Source organism: Pagrus major, chromosome 17 (genome assembly GCF_040436345.1).
Source record: "Pagrus major chromosome 17, Pma_NU_1.0".
Taxonomy (NCBI): Eukaryota; Metazoa; Chordata; class Actinopteri; order Spariformes; family Sparidae; genus Pagrus; species Pagrus major.
This window is the reverse complement of record NC_133231.1, coordinates 1,632,798-1,654,072: the sequence shown is the minus strand read 5'-3', so window position 1 is coordinate 1,654,072 and position 21,275 is coordinate 1,632,798. Positions and strand designations below refer to the sequence as shown.

Genomic DNA, 21,275 nt, shown 5'->3' with positions numbered 1-21,275 from the left:
CTGGTTTAGTGCAGTAAAATAGCACAAATTACTGAATGTATCCTTGAAAGGAATTGCATTACTCATTCCATTTGTCCACGTATCTTTATTAAAGCAGTTCTGTTGACAGGTTGACATTGTTTCATTGTTTTCTACACCAAGCTGAAAAGCAGTGTTTCACTGCTCTCTCTGGTTCAGAGTTTCAAGTCTGTTTTATCTCTTCACAGAAAGCTCTGTTGCATCTGTAACCCAACCACTAGTGATATCATGGTGTACTGACGCACTGGGAGCTGGGAGTGTAAAAACAGTAAATTTGCTACTTAGTCTAATAAGTAAACAAAATAAAACTCACAAATGACAAGAAAGGTGATACACCTATTTTCCTTACCAAGCAGAAAATTACAACTGTACACCATCTGAATTCAAGTTTCTCTTTTAACTACTACTTAACTAATTTAACTTGTTAACTCATTGTAAAACACACTTATTTTAAACTCGACATAAACAAAATAAAACTCACCAAAACAGTCTTGGTGTGTCTTTCCACAATAACCTCTGGTTTGGTTGAAATAAATCCTCAATTCACCAAGTAAGATACTTTGCTGATTCATGCCTATCCTATCTCCGCCTGCTGTGTCTTCTCGTCCCTAGAGTTTTCTGGGAGACAGCTGAACCTGGTTGACTGAGCCCCATTGACTGCAGTGAGTCCCCCCCATCATCCAAGGTTGCAATCCAGGCAGACTCCTGTCAGCTAACAGGGCCACTTAGCTCCGCAACTAACTGAGCTACTTGCTAATCACAGCTATCCACTACAGCCAAAGATACAGTGAGGAAATTGATTGGATAAGCTAGAAATGTATAATCTTTGGCTTGTGTACAACCTGTCCGATCAACTGACTGCTTGTGTTTCTCCATCCGTAAGTTTTCCCAGATCTCAGCAGTTACTTCAGTGAGCACATTGTTATCATAACCAATAGAAACTACTTCCAGAGGAGCAATTGTTAATTTTATCCTTCACTTCACTTTGCTGGTTGGTCTTTTTAAACCAGTGACAGGAGGTCACAGTTCCCCATTCTTCTAGATAGAGAGAGGACACATAATCACATACACATACTAAAACATACATACATAGAGGCAGACTCCTCCACAAACCGACACGCAGTCTCCATTAAAACACTAACCTGCCTCCATAATTAAAGAGTCTGGTTGGAACAGTTGTGTGTTAGGAGTGGTGGAAGTGTGTGGGATGGAATAAAGCAGGATTGTAAGTGACAGTAACATTTTCTGCGACACATTCAAACACAGTGCTGCTCTTTAAAAATGCATCTTGTTGTGTAGCAACAGTGTGGCTTTACAAAGCTCCTCATCAGGCCATTTAATGGAGACCATCAGACTTTACACAGACATGCACCAAGGCAGCCCGCACACACTAACGGTGCAAGAAAAAACAGTCACATGCACTGGGACAGACTCTACAGTCTAAAAAGTGAATAGGAACTGTACAGTGTAGTTAAATGATTATGTATCATGCTTGAATAAATGAATACCAGTTTTAAATCATTTAGTGTGGTAGTTTTTTTTAACCTCTACAAGGATTTAAACTGTGTACGAGGTTCAACAGTTTGTTTCAGAATAAAAATTATGATAAATAACAAAATGTGTCATTTTTGTTGACAGAATATACATGAAAAATATTCTGTATTTCTGCTTAAAGGAACTTGGGGCAGGATTTGTGAAAAAATAAACATGCATTTTAAGTTTTTTAATGCTAATGGGTGATAAAGCGTTCAAAACCAAAAAGAATGAGCCCACCCACGTATCTCTCCATTGCCTTGAACAGGCTGTGTGCTGCATAATGTACTGCAATTCGGTGTCCGAATTTCCCGCGCAGTCCTGCGGACGTGACGTAAGATGACGCTGAATGCGCATCCTCGATGGCTTTCAACTTGGATACGGGAAGAAGACAAGCGCGGTGAACCCAAACTAGTGTTTGGGTAGTAATGGATTCTGCTACGGCCAGCAAATGACCCACCACCACACAAAGTCCACTAAAAAGTCATACTAAGAAGAAAACAAAGGTTTTATCAGCGGCATGTCGTGAGTCAAAACAAAATTATGACAGAAGCCGGGCTGGCACCCGAATAAACATCGGATACGCGTTTGACTCATGGAGGCAGCTTCAACTTGAATTGGGACTGAGAACAGATGCTGACATGGCTCATTTCCTAGTAACCAGGTAAGAAAACATTACAGGTCATGTTTATAGCTTGATTTGAAAATCATATGAGATCACTGAGGACTCGGAGTGACCTAACGTGCAAAGTAGCGTTAGCTGCAAACATGTAACTTAGTCCACCGCTGTGTAACACTGAATAGTTACAGACTGCGCATTTTCCACGGTCCTTTAGTCTGAAACCGAATAGTTAGAAATATGTCCCTTTATATATGGGACCGAAAGCCCAACCTGTTATCCGGGAGGTGACGTTAGCAGCTGGCTGTAGCCACAGGCTAACGGTTTGTTTGCATGGATTAAAGTTCTCCGTCGCTACGACGGATTTCCGTCCTTCAAACTTAACAGAGGCGACTTGTGAGATCAATGTAGATCGGAGGAGAACTGTTGGCTGATTTTTATTGACAGATTGTCACACTTTACAGCCAATTGTATCGTTAACAGCGTGTGCGCGCCTGACCAATGACAGTGTAGTGACCCACACAGGGCGGGATCTCAACACGGAGCGGCGCTTAAGTTTAGCTGCTTAGCTAGCAAGGACTCGTCTTGCTGCTACGTTGTCAATTATCAAAAAAGTTTTTGAGTTTAGTCAACACGAGATAACTCGTCTGACACGGAGAGTCTCCTGTTGTGTGCTACATGTGTGAAATAACAACTATAGTCTGGACTTTGTCTGCAGTGTATCTGTGTAAACGGCTTCATTCAGCGTCTCTCCCTCCCCTCTGGCACCGTGAGTTACCATGGTTACAGGAACGCCCTGAAACTTTATAATGATGATCAATAAGAAGCTTTTGGTTTGTTTGACTGTACAAAATCATGAATGTAGCCTGATTGTAGCTCAATGCTGAAATCTTGTATTATAACATATAGAACAAAGCCTCAGAGCTTCTTTGATTATTAACAGCATGTTAGTGATGACAGAAAGGTGATAACTCGCCATCAGACTGACAAGGCTGCAAAAGTTGCTGCTTGTATGATGTATTTTTCTGTTTCTGTCACTTTAAACAATATTAATAATAATAATAATAATAATAATTGATGATAATGATGATGAGAAGAAGAAGTAGAAAAATAACGTACTGAAAAGTTCTGTAGATGGTTGATTATTTGAAAGAGTAAAACTTGAGAGAAGCTTGGCAAAAAAAGGCACAGATTGATTTCATAGATTAAAAATTACATTGAAAAGACAAAAAACATTTTAAGTGTGAATAGAACAGCTGTTCAGATCATCCTCCTGTAAAACACTGTTGGTCAAATATTTAAACTTGATGTCTGCATTAGAGAACATGGTGTGGGGTGAGGCTGTAAATCTTATCTTATTTTTTTAGCACATGTCAAGTAAAATGCCCTGTAACATGTTTCACAAATTACAAATTGGGAATATGACTTGGCTACAGCTCGAAAAAACATTTCAGTCAAAAGATTTTTTTTTGCTTTAATCCATGTGTTTGTGTCTGTGTATTAACATTAGCCGCTTACACACAGCAATCCCGTATCAGAGATGATATTTCTGTCCCCCAATATGCCGTCTTTGCTTTCGCCTGTGCCTTTCAGACTGCATCAACTGTAACGGTAAATCGCCAAGCTTGTGTGTTGCTACACACAGTGAGCCGGCTTCCCGGCTGCTTCGTGTGTGTAGAGGTAAGGCATCAGCTGCACTGCTGTGAAGAGTTCATGCGCGCTGCCGCGCCAACTCGGCTGATGGCTGCAGTTACCCTAACGGCCGCAACGGCCGTCGTGTCACTATTGAGTCTTATTTCTTGATACTGCCCCAAGTCCCTTTAAATGATAAGTAGGGTGATATTATATATTTTCTTTTTGTCAAAAAACTTCACTAAATAACAACAATAAATCTATCTGACAAGTATTGTGAGTGTATCCAAAGCCTTATGTAGCGGGTACCGGCTTGGTCCCCACTGACAGACATATAGATAATCCTCTGATAGGAGCCTGGAAATATAACACAGAAATCAGCGAAGCAGGACAACTGTTGCTCATTCTCCATTCATCTGGATTATATTTATTCTCACATTCATTTTAACCTTTACACTGCAACCATGAATTATTTCTGTTATTTTGTCTGCATTCAAGCACTAGTATTAACCATCTCTAATTAACATTCACATTAAATGGCTATTTTTACATATTTTCAAGAAATAAACTTATCGAAAATTTGTATTAAACCAAAGATCAACATTTTCCCTTTTAATCATGTCACCTGTCTATCATCAATCATGTATGCACTTCGGCCTTACACACATCATCTTCATCCTCTCATGGAAAGAGTCTTTTCTTTATATAACTGTACATAAAGTACGTTTAGTACATTAAGTGCTCACTTAATATAACAGAATAAATCTCCCTTGCAGTTTAACTATTTCACATTTACACTATATGAACACAAACTGAAATAATAAGCATGGCTGGCTCATAGCTTGCTGCTTTAACCCGTTAACTTGAACCATAGCATTGTTGACAATTTATGTGTGTGCCCTCCACCAAGGCTGCAGCCGTAGCTGATCTTAAACTGCACATTAGCATTAGCTTCAACATTTCGAGCAATGCACTACACACACACAACAGATTTTCACACATACAATAATAACCCACAAATGCCCAGGAGCCGAAAGAAACAAATAAAAGTAAACATTTGGTTACGGCGCTGGACGCCATTTTCTCCACTACAGTCATCACGTACTGTGACACTTTACGTTATTTACACACTTAACGACCTTTTAGCTTATGGACCACACATCACCGGGTATTCATATTAACTTATAACCATCTGAAGTCACAGAAAAGGTGAGTTACTAACCTGGAAATATAACACAGAAATCAGCGAAGCAGGACAACTGTTGCTCATTCTCCATTCATCTGGATTATGAGCCCCGCTTCCACGATGCATTGGAAAGAGTCCTAGTGACGCTGTCACTACGTGCTGCCACCCAGTGTCCATTTCACGCAACAGCACGTCATTGTGTGTTTCTCTGTGTGACTTCTCATTCTGAATTAGACAGACTATAATAAAATAATACAATAGCAATAAACTAGAAAGTGACTCTCAGAGGAAATAAAACAATACTAATATCTCAACAAAACACTTATTTTGTGAGTATCACACTTATATATCTTATTCCTCTATGCCATAAGGCTCCATTGTCTACAAACTATTAAAAACACATAAATGAGTCACAAATTAAACCCTGCGTGTAATACATTGTTATCAACAGGTGCGAACAATGGCTAACCTGACCAGAACTGGTTTTCTGACTCGTTGTGCTGTGTTCTGGAATACAATTCAGGTATGAAGTCATTCCCAGCTCTGACTTTCAAGGTTTCAAAATGTACCATTATACTTTTCAACGTGTTTATCATTGTGAAATGTCTATTTTAACACAAACCACGATTTGCGAAACCTAACCAAGTGTTTAAGTTGCCTAAACCTAACCAAACAGTAACAGTGAACTGGAAAGAAACTGAAAATAATAAGCGACCTTAGTGGTCCGTCAAATTGAACCAAATTAGACCTAACCCAAAACCCAAAATAAAACCCTGCTGGTTGGGAGTGCAAGGGAGAGATATCCAACCCTCATATAGCAGGTGCAGTGATCAGAGGATGTTACTTCAGGTGTGACACAGTCTCCTGACATCCTGCCACTCTGCCTCAATACAGGAGCTGGTAAAAACACACGTAATCATAAAGGGGTCGGAAGGGGTCGTCACACCCACACACATTGTCCTGTTGCCTGAAATACTCACAAAAGCACCAAATGTGGATCAATCTGCTGGTGAATATAGTCTCCAAGAAATGTACTACTGTTAGAGTAGCATTTGGGGAAAAAACACAGTGCCCATGTATTTTTGAGCCATTTATAAGATTACTTCATCATTACAAATCAATGGGTTTGGAGCTGAGAGCCACTGACAAAGAAGTCCAAGAGAATTGTGAGACAAACATATTGTTTTTTTCTCTTTTCAGATTCAATGCATGCTCTCCTTTTAGCTAATTATGCTTCCTTGTATCTTCCCTCCTCCATCCTCCTCCTCGTGACCCATAAGTCACCCCGGGTCTGCCAAACGAGGATGTTCCAATCACTTAAATGCCTCTGAGGAGATGAGGAATGGGAAGAAACAAGACTTCCAGCTGAGATTGCAGAGAGGAAACATAAATGTATTCATGCGAAAGCCATCCTTCAATGGGATCCAGAAAACCTTCAAAGGGTATGTGTACATCGAGTGGTCACTACAGCTGATTTGTTGGAACAGTAAAAGGAGCAGGGTACTGTGGAAATAAGATTACTGCAATACTATTATTATTGTATTACTGCACTAATGCAGTGGACAACTACCTATGGGGACAGGAATAACATCACCAACTATAGCTGTAACATTAATTTTGATTAATCTTAATCCATAATTAGATATACATGTATAATCCAAGAAATTAATCAATTATAGCAGACACATTTGCCTGCTGTTTCTTTATTGGTCCAGAAGTTTTTTCAATTTATCTTGAATTTTTCCTTGCAAATGCACCTTAGCTCATTTAATTCCTTAAATGAGCTAAGGTGCATTTGCAAGGAAAACATTATTTTTCCTACACAGCCTGAGAGTTAGTATTACTTATGTTAAGGCTATATAATATCTAGCCACAGCCTAAAGGACAGGACAGATTTATTATACCTGCAGCTTTACAGTATAACTGTTTTTATGCCTTCTGTCTGTTGTGTTCCATAATAGAAAGCTTTTATTCATATGTTGGTGTTATTTCCTTTCAGCCAGAACACACTAAATTGTTTATGGGACATCATCAACATACTATAGATTAATACAAAATAAAAAATAAAAAATTAAATAAACCAATAAAACTAGACACTAATAATTAAAGGGCAGATAAATCTACACCGTTATTTTAAAAAGTACAGATTTTTATGTATTTTCATATTTTCATGCAGGCTTGTAAACGTTTGGGGAATCACTGCAGTGATACTGTTGGACCTTTTATCAAACTTAATAGCACAACAGTGTCCCCATTGCTATGGATTATTCACAGACCTCACCAGGAACAGCTCTCATTGGAACTTCGTTCTATGATAAAACTATCCCTATGCAGCAGTTCAGAGGATGACAAACTAGATTGTCATGTGATTGTCATGGCTCTCAGTAGGGCGCATACCGCCGCCAAGGCCCAAGAGTCCTCTTTAATTCAATCATGCCTATATTTAAATTTGCTAGATCTTGATTTTTATTAGGATCAAATTGTACTCAAACATAGATACCAGATACCTGAATACACCAGATTTCCATGCATTATTCCCTGGGAAAATGTTGAAAAATGCCCCATCTCAAAATGTCCAAGAAAGTGAGAAAAAGTTCCTGGATCTGTCCCTTTATCCAGACCAAAAGTTGTGGGGTCTTTTCCACCTTCCATCCAAGTTTTGTAGAAATCTGTTTAGTAGTTTTTGTGTAATCTTGCTGAAATTATCCACTACAGATAATGTACTTTTACGAATACAAGTGTCATCCGAGTAAAAAGCAAATTCCTTTGTGATGAAGCACCAGCTTCCTCACTATGTGCTTAACCCTTTTTTGTTCAGGAAGGTGGACATACATTCACACACAGTTTTCTGTTTCCTTTATTTAAATTATAGTTCCAAAACATTATTGATAAATACAAAGAATTGCACTCAGTATTAGAGTTTGAGAAGGGAAGAAGTTTATTTCTCAAAATATATTAAAAGACATGCTGTAATCAAAGCAATAACCTGTGAGAGTTTGAGTCCTTTGTGGTGGCCATCTTGTGCTGGTGATGAAAGAGGAAGCACGCCTCAACAGTAGCCTTTTTATGTGGTGTATGAGCGTGTGCTCAGATTTGATTGGATAGTGGATGTGTGATGAAATGCAAGTAATTAAGATAAATACTGGATGATGTACAAATTATTTGTTTATTTTGAATGTACAGTAGTTATCTTAATATGTTGAAGAATTAATTTAGATCTTGTTGGTATGAGAAAGTTAAGAAAACAATGTGTATTTGTTATTTAACCTTGTCAACTCTCCATAGTAGAGATCTGCCCTGATAGGCCAGTTTGAACTGGAAAGGCGGACTCACCTGCTATATATGTAAGTGGAAGGGGAGAGAATGAACTGGGTTTTTTTTTTTTTTTTTAAAAACTACTAATAAAATAGTAATAATATATAATATAATATATTATATAATATATATAGTAATAATATCCTGCACCTCACCTTACAACATCCTTATCAGATAACTGATAATGATAATAATGTTGGTTCATTCAAGTTTATATAAACTTGTTCTGTAAATAATTCTCTTATTGTTGTCTGATGCTCAATTATGAGGCCATTCTGTAAATACTTTTCTCATAAATAATAAATATAGTAAATTCTGATAAACCTATATCAATTTCAGGCTTTAATTAACAACTTGCTGTTAGTCCCGGTCTTGCTCACTATTATGCCTGTGTAATGGTACTATTTTTTAACTTCATAATTAAGAAATACAATTGACTTTAATAACTCATCTTTGGTGGTCAGAAATATGAATAGTAAGCTAGTCTATCTTGCTAACATGTCAGCAAGTTATTACTTATCTTAAACAGCATTGCTTTCAGCAAGCAGTATGTGTAGACAGGACCGTACAACAGTGCTGCAATGTCCATCACAGAGCATTTACTGTGATTTTGGTGTCTTAAACATGGATTACCAATGATAACCATTAATATATCTATATGATAATAAAGCCAGGACACAAGATTTCACTGCAGACATGCTTCCTTACCTCATGCCCCCTCCATGGAATATGTCTTCCCCTGTGCACTGCTTGACTGGCTGCCTGCAGGATTGCCTGAGCCTGAGACTGGTCACTGAGTTCCTTGCTCCAAATAACATCAAGTTGGCCAGTCTAATTTTCCTATGCTGACTCCCTTTGCTTGTTCAGTTTAGCAGCTGCTTTTTCTAAACCTGCATCATTAGTCAATCTGCTCAACTTTTTTCTTGACTTGATTATGCATTATTTCCCCTTATACAAATCTAACAGAGCTCACTTTATCCACCGAAGTGACAAATGGCATCTGGAATGAGCCATCAACATCTTTAAAGGGGACATATTATGCAAAACTCACTTTTTCCTTGGTTTAGTATGTATATTTGCGTATCCGGAGTACCTCCCCACCCCTTAAGCATAAGTTTCGACAACTAAGTCAATATTTTGTACCTGCCGGAGTCAGGAATTGAGTCTCTAAACGAGCCATTTGGATTTTGACCGGATTGTGACGCAACAATCTGGTCTTTTGCATACTCCAGCCCTCGCGCTGGCTATCTCCTCCCACACTACGCCAGCTACCTGAACGAGGATCCGCCATTTTCTCGTTCTCGCTTCACTTGTACGCGACAGCCTGACCGCTACTATGTATAACCCGAAAGCCAAGCACTGCTGCTCTGTCGTCGGATGCACGGATCTTCCTGTTTCGCTACATCGCCTCCCTACCAAAGAGGATATCAGAGCGAAGTGGCTACATTTTATTTATCAGGGAAACGTCCCAGCTTGAGTGAGCAAAAGCGTTATGGTCTGTGCCAGTCACTTCACGCCGGACTGCTTCAGCAACCAGGGTCAGGACTGGACGCTGGACTGGCAACAAGCTTGTCCCTTAAAAGATGGATCCATACCCACTGTCAATGATGGAACTGTAAGTATTTAAAAAACAGTGTAGTTTGTGTTACGCCGTTTAGCACATGAGCTAACGCTAACCGTCGATGTAAATATGAGGCTGAACTAACATTACATGTGAAGTCATCAACGTTGGGCTTACTGGCCGTAGTATTCACGATAATGTTAATGTTACCAAACGTTAATTTGTCATATCAGCACTCTTTTAAAACATGACAGTGAATTGAGAAAATGAATTAGGATATTGAGATTTTATCGCTTCTAACCGGCCGGTGAACCACTGCTCGGCCGTGAACATGGGGAGGAGACGGTGTGAAATGTCTCAGTTGCTAGCGGACGGTGAGCTGCTGTTCCGCCGTGAACAAGCAGAGGAGATTGTATGAAATCGTCTCAGTTGTTCGCGGACGGTGAGCTGCTGTTCCGCCGTGAACAAGCAGAGGAGATTGTATGAAATCGTCTCAGTTGTTCGCGGATGGTGAGCTACGTTTATTCATTAGCATGTTGTGCTAAAGGACAGTGACCTGCACGTTACCTGCAGTAAAGCAATCACTACTTTGTTTTGGAGCCGGAGACAGGGGTTAGATGCTACATGTCTGCTGTGCTACTATCAGTTATATGCAGGCATGGACACAGAAAAGTTGCTTCGCAAATGTGTATAGCTCGTTGCCATGGTCACGCAATGCCGTCCTCACGTCTTCCGCCCAGCAGGAAGAGGTGGGCGGCGCACGCAGTAGCTCATTAGCATTAAAGGGAAAGGCACTCAAACCGGCCGCTTAGAGCAGGGCTGTGAAACTGGTGTGTAAACACCCCTGCTGTGCTCAATCCTTCGTTTTTTTCGACCAAAGCATGTTACTGTCATTCCATTTAGACATCAAGGAACCATGTCAACAAGCAGAAATGAGCATAATATGTCACCTTTAAAATGTTGTGAAAAAATCTCAGTTTAACCCATGGCCATGTAGTTGGTGTAGTAGGCCATTTAATGGTGGTCAAGCTAATTAGAAAATACAGATTTAAAAGAGTCCACCAGCAGATGGTGATGTAGTGATGCTGAGAGCCATCACACTGGACAACGGAGAGTGGCCTTTAAATTCCACACTAGTTCCATGAGAACTGGTTGAAGTCAGTGAGGGGTGTTCCAGTCTTCACTCCCACTGTGCAGTGAGTCATCCTCTAAACTCTCTCAAACACTTGTTTACAATACTTCTTCACGCAGGAGATGCTTGTCCTTTAAATGGACTAGCAGTACACATTTTGTATCAAATTTCAGGTAAAGAGATCACGCTTCATCCATATATACAGTGTAGAATCACTGATAATCATGGTAGTGAAAATGATGGATATAAAGTAACATACTCCCTGATTCCTGTCTTGTGTGTCTGCCCAACTGAAACAATCTGAACTGTAGTGCAGCTCTTTGTAAACCCAAACCCCATTATAATTGGTCTGCTGTCCTCATCCTTCCCTTGAACCAAGTCTAATGGCATCAAACAGCCCACGGTGCAGAAGAGAACCTCAGTTTGCAGTGCACTACATTACAGTATTACCTAAATGTGTGTTTGGTCTGCTTGAGTTCTGTGCAATCAGTTATGCTTGCCTGCGAAGTCTCATAGCGTACACAGTCGTTCAAGGGAAGGACAAATGTGTCCTTTCTCTTCTGTTTGGTGCTCACAATGAAAGACATGTCAGTGAATTTACAGGACTCATCCAATCACAGAGAGGAAACACACCCAGCACACACAGGCTACAGCAGGACACCAATCATGGCATCCTGCTGTAGGGGTAATAAATGTCTTCTCAATGTGAAAATGAATACTCATTTTCTTTTGCTCTTCTCCAATGTTACTTTTATAATGAGTTATATGAGTTATTATAGTATTAATGAGTCTTCAAGCTTTATTGCCACTCATTGGCAAAAAAACAGACACTGTGATAGATATTCAATGTGAACATTTGTGTGTGGATTTTCGGCTACATTCACCTGACTACAAGTAGATGAGCCATCCTCCTCTGATGGCATCAAAGAACATCAAAGGATGTATTAAAGAACTTCCTCCTGGCTAAACAACCAGAGAGAAGTAAAACTTTCAAGCCATCCACAATACTAAAGGATTTCTAGGTTTATTTGAAGAACCTGATAAGAAACCAGTTGCGGTGGTGAACTTGTGATATAAAAATGTACAGCCTATGGCCTTAATAATTTGTGTTTTGATATGGAGTTTTCAGGGCTGATACCGATTTTTAGTAATCAAGGAGACCGATAACTGGTATTTGCAACCGATATGCATTTACAGTAAAAGAAAAACCCCACAAACTTCAACACAAGCTTAGCAAAAATGCACTTGCATTTAATTATATGTTTGATTAAAATAGAACTTATAGTTTACAATTTAGTTTCCCAAAACATAAAAGTGCACTTCAGAATAATATACTACTGGAATATATTTAATAATACACTAATAAACCTGTTCATTGCTTTACGTGGTTAAGGGAGAGCTCATATTAATTGCTTTTATACTGCTCGATAGCTTAATCTACGACAGTATATCAATGTATTTGTTGATTTTTATTTTATATGAATAATCTGAATCCACAACTGGTGACTTCAGTTTTCAAATAAATTTAGTGGCGTAAAAAGTATAATATTTGCCTCCATAGTTTGGCAGAGTAGAAGTATCAAGTATCAGAAAATTAAAATACTCAACGAAAGTCTCTGTCAAGTACTTCAAAATTGTTTTTGTACAGTCGCCTACTCGGGTAGCCTAAATGAAATTAATTATCTCAGAAAGAGTCAGAGACTGCTTCAACACACACTTCAGTAATGTTGCTACAGTTAACTTGTTGAGACAGAGAATATGACTGGAAGAAATAATGCTATAGCATGTCATTCTTTTGCTAGCTCTGAGAGACTCGACATTAGCATACATTATTATTGGCTAACGTTATGTGTAACATTTAAAAACACCAACTCATATGTGTGGGATGACGCTTTCAGACAGGCCATAGACAGGCTAATGTTATCGTTACAACAAATTCGAACATTCTCAGTGGTGTAATTGGGAAACATGGCATGCTTGTCACAACGGAAACAAATCATAAGAATGTGGTATTTTTGATACTTCAGTGTAGAGGATTGTGATGTTTGCTGCTTTACCCTCCTAATGCAGCTCCACCAGCTCACCGGAGCAACTCCCCTCCACTGCCTTGTCTCTGTGCCTGTCAGTGGCACTAAGCCTTCAGTGTTGATTGACTGTTACCCGTGTGACGTGCATCGTCAAAGGTCCCAAATGCCAAATTGAGCACCACTAGTGGTCGCAGTTCAGTACCAGCATGTTAGACCAAAAAACCCTCCCCTCTCCCTTCGCTCCCTCATGCGCCCCGCCCTCTCTATCACTGCTGTTCTCAGCAGCAGCAGGTGTTGCCACGCACAGAGGAAGCATCCCCTCAACACAGGAGATAACGGAATGAAGTTACCCTTTTGTGGACCATCTTGGCTATTATTTGCTTCAGTAACTTGCAGAGTTGGGAGTGAGAGGCAGTGCGAGTGTGTGTGTGTGTGTGTGTGTGTGTGTGTGTGTGTGTGTGTGTGCGTGCGTGTGCATGTGTGTTCTAACTTATGCCACTCTCGGGGACAAACACCAGAGTGAATACTGCATATGCACTCTGGTGTTTGTCCCCAAAAGTGGCATAAGTCAGACCACCCACAACCATGCTCACTGTGTCTATAAATGGGGTGGTCCAACGGTTCCAAAGGGAGGGGGCTCACATGCACTAAATTGCATGCGCACCAAAACAAAAAACAGAAGCTCAATAATAATAATAATAATAATAATAATAATAATAATAATAATAAAAAAACACAGAGAGTTGCTCTCTGCTCAGAATGTCTTTACTTCACTATATCTTAGCAAATAGTTGTTTCCTGACATCTAGTGAGGCTGAATGTTGTATATTGGACCTTTAAGTGAGAACCCAGATGTGTGCTGCTTTCAGCAGCTTTGTAATCAAGTCTTGAACTGTAGTGTCTTTTTGGAGACAATACACTGGCTATACAACGATTTTAACCCAAACTGTTATGTCTTCTTAAGCAAAGGAATGTTCTTCTAATGTTTTTCCTGAGCAAAGGAATCATATTATATTATCTTGGCCTGGAGTCCAACAACAACAGTTTAGGTTGTAACAGTGTGTTATGGGTTTATGGGTCACGCTTAGATTACCGCCACTGACAACTCTTTTAATGAGAAGGCCTCAAGGGAGCCTCATTAAAAAGTGAAACAATAATTAGCTACAGCCAGCATCCACTGGTAAGTCTACAGTCCCACAGGCTCACCATGTTTTACCATCCAAATGAAACCATGAAATTTTGGCAATCCTTTATATTCTCTACAATCTTCACGGCACTGAAGGGTGGGCCATCCTCAGCTTTAACCTTAGGTCATACATAATGGTTTTGACTTTAATGAGTGGACGAATATTATAATAATTGTTAGATAATCAGGGATCTGTGGAAGCTCACAGCAATTACTAATGAAGACAACAACAACTACATTTTCTTGTGTTAACTTATATTTCTGAATTCAGAATCTTGTGGTTTAGTTAAAACTGTCAGTTTGGAGATATTTATCTTTTATGATAAAAATGAATGTATTATGACATTTTCATCTTGCATGTGGTATTTTTTTGTCTTTTTAATTAGAATGTACAATTATCATAATTAGAAAATATTTCAATCATTTGAGAACGATGTATCACTTGACGAACGACGTAACACTTGTTTCTACACACTTCAGAGCCAACCCTTTGAAAAGCATGCTGCTGTCTCATAGAGTTTGGAATGTCTTAATTATACAGCATCATTACTTGGTTACCATTAATTTACATGCAGTATGAACACCAATTAACAGATTCTTGAAACTTGTGTTACTTTAAGTAGTTGGTCATAGACACCTCTGGTCTACATAGGTTGGCATGCAAAAAATCTAAAACTGTATATGATTTGAAGTGAATTGGCTAAACCTTGTAAACACAACGTTAGGGTCCTTTAAGGGGGCTAACCATGTAAACATTGAAAATGTTAACTCACCATATCAACAGAAAGATTATATCCTGTCACGGTGTGTGCTGTGTCAGTCTTGTTTTCGGTTGTTTTTTCCTAACCTGTCCCCCCCCCCCCCCTTTCCCTCACCTGCTCCTTCTCAGTGTGAGTGCTTGTGGGTGTGGTTTGAGAGAGACACAGCAAAACTTCATCAAACTCATCAACAGCAACTACATAACCCTGGTCTCCACTTCGGTGCCAGATTGTTCTGTCTCTACCAAATTCTATGGCGTCGTTCTCCTCAGCCTTCAGCTCCATTGTCACCTGTGCTGCCTGCTACATCCCTGTAACCCAGTGAGACCACTCAATACTGCATCTCGTCTCCTCCTGCTCACCTGCCTGCCCTTCTCTTCATCATTGCCCTTTGTTGTTAAAATAAACCTTTTTACTTTGCACCAATCCTCATCTCTCTGCTTTTGGGTCTGCAAGTACCAAAACCTAACAACATTGTGTTGCAGAGATGTCTGCTGTTAACTCATCCTAAAACAAACTCAACATAAACAAAATCAAACTCACCGAAACAGGTTTGTCTTTCCATAATCACCTCTGATTATTGGAAAACTATGTACTTCTTATGAAAAAAAAAGAAACCTAAAAAATCTGAAAAGAGACAAGGTAGATCAGCCATGGCCATTTGCGCAACCCAGTCCTCTCAAAAGTCTGTTCTTGTAAAACATTACAGGGTATTTCCCATGGCAGCAGTTCACTGACAGTTCTGAGAGCTACCAATGCTAGGAGAATAAGCAGCTTACTTCCATGGTGCGCTTAATGGAGAAAACCACAATCTGGTTAGATCTACTTGTGATGCCCTATAAAAAATGAGAAAAGCCATTTAAAGAGAATAAATAAAACAAAGACAGAATTACAAAACAAAAATGGCAATAAGTAAAACTGAGACACAGCTAGCTTAAAGCTGCCCATCAGGTTTAAACTAGCGTTGAAAAAGGAAAAAATCATTGCTACAAGGTAAAAAGGCTTATGCAAAATAGCAGTGGCTCCTACAATATGAACAGATACATTGTTATTTAAAGCCACATACATTCAATGGTCAGTTTACTTTGATATACTGAATATAGTTTAAGAATTGCTCTACAAGTTTAGTGAGCGTTAAAACAAGATGACACTTATACTTCTGTTGGGTGTTGTCTTTCTAATTTGTTACTAATAATACAAATACTATTCATTATTATAATTATATAATTATATTTATATCATTATTATGTATTTTCACAGTTCTATATTTCATTAGTTTTCTGACAAACTTGCAACTTTCTCGAATTGAATTTTTTCCTTTTTAAATTGACAAACATAATGTGACCAGTTCAAACAGGATCAAAAAATTGTGTGTTTTTCTCCATTCACTAGCATACATTCTACGGTGGTCCTCCGGAAGGGGCATGACTCCGGCTCTCTTGACAAAGTAAGAAAGTAAAGATTTTTTTCCACCATGACAATATTTATAATGACAACGATAATGTCAGTGAGTTTTACACAGATGTTAAATTTGTTTGGGTAAAATTACACTCCGTCCCGTCACCAGAAGGGCTTCAACTAATTGCTTGTCTCTCACTTGATCCTCTTCTTTCTTTTCCTTTTTTTCCCCTCATGATTACAACATAAAGATCTCATATTTAGGGAGGGTAAGGTTATAACAGACTATAAAAAGTAGCCTAGACTAATGCCTTTACATTGCTTTGACAAAAAATGCTCATTGCAATGTCAGACTAAATAAAACACCATTAATATCCTCTGTCTGTGTAGCAATCGTGCCCTTGTAGAACAGCATCCTTCTTGACACTTCTTCTGTATTTATGCACAGACTTGAAAGAGCAGCATTACACAAAGAAGCCTCCTCAAACTGTGTTGCGCTACAATGAACAAAAGCCATTAATCAGAGTCAGGGTTTCCTCCAAGATTAAACTGTCGCTAAAGAACACTGCATCCTTTGCATCCCCAGTCTTCGTGGCCTTGCCATTATAAAACATTTATTTGCAAAGATACTGCATAAGTGCAAGAGTATAAAAATAATTACAGGGAAGGAGCAGTGGCAGTGAAGGAGCACAGCCCCTCACAGAGGACGTTTCCAATTAATTGACTTTAATGCACCATAATGTGGTGTTTTCTTCTCCCACTCTTCATAATGGCTGCCACCTCACTGCTGTACAGTCAATTAAAACATAATACAAATTGACTTAAGTAGTCAGCACTCAGTGATTAGGTTTCCTCAAGACAATTAAATTTAAGAAAGAAAGGAGAGAATCATTTTTTTCTTAATTTCCGGCTGTCACATTAATTTTGTTATAGTTAATGGCATGTCACTTGTTACAATGAATAGCTTACAGATGTTCATAATCATCTAGGTGTCTTGGATGTTCTATGTATGTGCACCAGGGAGGCTATTCTCTGTGTAGTGCAAATGTGTTTGTTAGAGTTTTGGCTGTATTATCTGTTTGGCAGTGATTGAGTGTGGCAGTAAAAAGGCACTGAGAAAGACACGGGAATGTGGGATGATTGCCGTGTGGCTTCGCAGAAAGCCGAGGTAATTTCCCTTGCCGCCAACTCCACTCTGTCGTTTGTCAGCCACCACTTGCGCCGCTGGCAGCTATTGTGCCAACAGCAGTCAATCACGCAGATTATGAATCTGGGCCGCCGTCAATCGCCCCGCTTATGAATCCAAACAGCAGTCAGCGGCTCAGTGTAGGAATCCATTGACACATCTGGTCGTTCCAGCTGGTCACATGAATACCTAGCTACAGGACATCCTGAAGGCAAGCAGACATTAATCACAACAAATACCTCAAAGGAAAAAGGTGGCTCTGTTTCCAAATAATCAGTCTATCTTGGAAATCATCCAGAAAAATTGACAGACACTTACGGAATCAAAATGCTAACAAGCCTTAAATACTATGATGAAGCCCTTCTTCATTGAACTTGGTGATTGGTTGCAAAAACATCAGTATGCTACAAAAAGGAAATTTCAAATCAAATTTAAGTGAAAACACCCAACCATCCCCTTTAATTAAATCAAGCCTAATCCAATATCAAGTGAAATATATTTAAATCCACTAGATCTGGATTGTTTTTTTGGATCCGCATGAAATTGCACTCACTCATAGATAACAGCCACCTTAGTACGCCTGATCTTTTATTCACCAAGATCCATGCATTTCCCTGAGAAATTAATGAAATGTTGACAAACACCCTTTCTCGTAATGTTACAGAAAGTGAAGAAAATTCCTGGATCCATCCCTTTTTCTGAATCCACACCAAAAGTTAATGGGGTCTGTTCCGGGCTGAGACCCATCCTCCATCCATGTTTCTTGAAAATCTGCTCTGTAGTTTTTGTGTTTTTCTGCTGACAAACCAACCAACCAACCAACCAATGAGTAGTTTTTGCTTCAAACAAGCCACTGTGGCTGCCCTTTTTAGAAGCATTTTAAAAATGAATCAGGATGTCCAGCTACCAGAATCTGAATAATCAGAGATGGAAATATGTGCTACAGCATACCAGAGACCTGGTAACAGATGTGTGCCTGTATTAGAGGCCTGCCCTGGACTATTTTCATAATCCCACTCCTGCCGGATTTCAACCATTACCGCCTGCTGTGTGTTTACTCCCACCTGATCCTGCGATGTGTGTCCACTTCCGCCTGTACCTGCACAATAGAGTTCCATTAATTTTGTGCCTTCTCCTGTTCCGCAGGAAAAACAGTGTGTGATATTGATAAAGAAATGCACACCTGTCTGAATAACACAGTGAAATTGAATTGTCAGTCAGTACTTTGGCGCACTTTTCACAAAAAAGTCCAGTTCTTTTTCACTTGATCTGTTATCAAAGCAAAAAGCAAAAGCACCTATTTGGGAATATTTCAGATTTAAACTCAATGCTAATAGAGAACCTGATAACGTTAATGAGGAAAAGGGAGTTTGTTACCATTCTGAAAGCAGCCCTTCATCTGACAGCTCCTTCTTGTTCAATTACTCCAGCAGTATAAATCTACTCAGACATATTTACAACTGATCCACTGTCAAAAATGTCACCATGTCACCATTGTTTTGCTCTGTCATTTTTGATGAACAATAATGGTGCTATACTAACTTTACAATGCATTTCCTGTGATAGCCTACTTCAAAATAAAAATAAATGCTTTTAATCTGAAGCTGCAGCCATAGGTTTGCATTTGCAGTAATTTAACAGCGCTCTACAGATAGTGAGTGTCTTTTCTTGTAAAAAGCCTGGTGTATGGGGTATTGGTGGGAAAACTACAACACTGCAGCAACCCTTAGCTAGTAATCTCGGGACCAGCTGTTATTTTTTTGTCTGCCCTCTGTCCTCCTTCCACGATGTTTGAGTTTGGTCCCTTAGGAGCTGCTGGGTACCAGCCTGTATTTTACTGTAAAATTGCCTATTAAGACAAGGTAGGTGACATTAACTTCAATTAAATCAAACAGCCTTACATAGTCAGTACTAGATATTCTAATCCATCCACAAAACAAGTCTGACTAGATTTTAAATAAAATGGTAAGTAGAGCTATCTATTCTACGATAGTGGCTTTGGAGAGAGGCTTGAGTGTGGGGGTAGGATTTACTGGCTGGATACTTTCAAAACTCTAGCCTGGGCTTGAAGGTTTTTCCATCCTACCAACCCCAGCTTTAAGACAGCGCATTCTTGAAAAATTCTGAATAAATCATCAATGACTGTATTTTGACGTGACTGTTATTTGCAGACATTTGTTCAGGGAGGCAAACAGATCTGGTGTTGTGCTATCTTAAGAATATGTACGTCATTTTCATTCATAGCTAGCTTGCATGATGGCTTGCTCCCAAGCAAGCAAAATGGTAGACATGAACACAAAATTAAAGTAAAAAGGTTAATGTTCCAATTATGAGACTTGTGCATGCCAGTCCCTCTGTATGAAACTGTAGACCATCCATGCAGTTATGGAGACCGGTGTTCAGACAGAAGGCAGGGTGGGTTTTCACTTTGCATTATTCGTGCAGCTTACGGCAGAATTATTTGTTTAACAGCCAGAATTGTGCATTAGCCATAAGTAAGCGAGCAACGGCAGACACCAAAGGTGTGTGTGTCTGTGTTTTTGCGCTCAGTTCAGCCTCTGACTAAACTAAGCACTAGGGATGCACGATAATTATCGGACCGATAAAATATCGGCCGATTTGGGGGATTATTACGTCATTTTTATCGATCCGATATGTACATTTTAACCAATAAAAAGATCCGATAAATTAATGAAATTGGGGAAATTGTTTGCAGGCCAAGTAGCCCCAAAACAGGCCATGACGTGCTGGTTACGTCATCTATTCGCGCCTTACTAGAAGGACCCAAGCCTGGCCCCGTCACTGCCTGACTAATAATGAACATGTCTTCACCAGTGTACGACAAAGTGATTCATAGCGCTCGACGACCAGCCTTTTTCTGTCGTCGAGAACCCGGGTTTTCGTAAGTTAATAGCACATTTGGAGCCACGATACACCCTCCCAAGCCGTCGCTTCTTCTCGGATGTGTCCCTCCCTGCCCTCTATGATATCGTTGCCACACACATCCACAACTTGATCGACAAAAACGGACTACACGCAAGTTGGACGTCGGATGTTCAGCTTAACGGCTCAGTGGTTGGATCAAGATTTTAACACGCAAAAAGCAATGCTGCACGCACAGGAGTGCCCCGGGTCGCACACAGGGACAATGATATGTCAAGCTTTTGAAACAATGCTCGCACAGTGGAGTATAACAAAAGACCAAGTGCATGTTGTGCTCAGGGATAATGCAAGAAACATGACTAAGGCTATGGAGGAGTGTGGGCTTGCAAGCCTGGGCTGTATGGCACACACTCGCTGTAAATGAGGCTGTGCTGAGCCAAAGAAGCATCACAGACTGTGTTTCGATCAGCAGGAAGATAGTAGGGCACTTCAGACACTCCCAACTCGCCACCTCCCATCTTCAAAGCTTACAGAAACAACTAGGCATGACAGAGGCAAGGCTTCAACAAGATGTGCCCACTAGATGGAACAGCACGTTCTATATGATGAGAAGTTTGTTGGGGCAGAGGCGAGCCCTTGCAGCATATGCAGTAGATTTTGACTTACCTGCTTTTCTGACCCCATACCAGTGGACTTTAATTGAAAACATGCTCACTATACTTGACCCCTGTGAACAGCTGACAAGATTAAATTAAATATAAAAATATGAACATATCGGTTATCGGTATCGGTATTGGCCATGAGAAGCAGGAAATTATCGGTTATCCGTATCGGTTGAAAT

At 39.7% G+C, this 21,275-nt stretch overlaps 1 protein-coding gene across 1 annotated transcript in view; it reads right to left on the bottom strand.

Moving 5' to 3' along the window:
* Window positions 1-15,252, bottom strand: part of LOC141011999 (uncharacterized) — a 29,724-nt gene extending 14,472 nt beyond the window's left edge. The window contains exon 1 of the mRNA XM_073485374.1: window positions 15,085-15,252. Within this exon, the coding sequence (XP_073341475.1) occupies window positions 15,085-15,252 (168 nt within the window). The remainder of the gene's footprint in view (window positions 1-15,084) is intronic.
* Window positions 15,253-21,275: the final 6,023 nt, after the last annotated feature.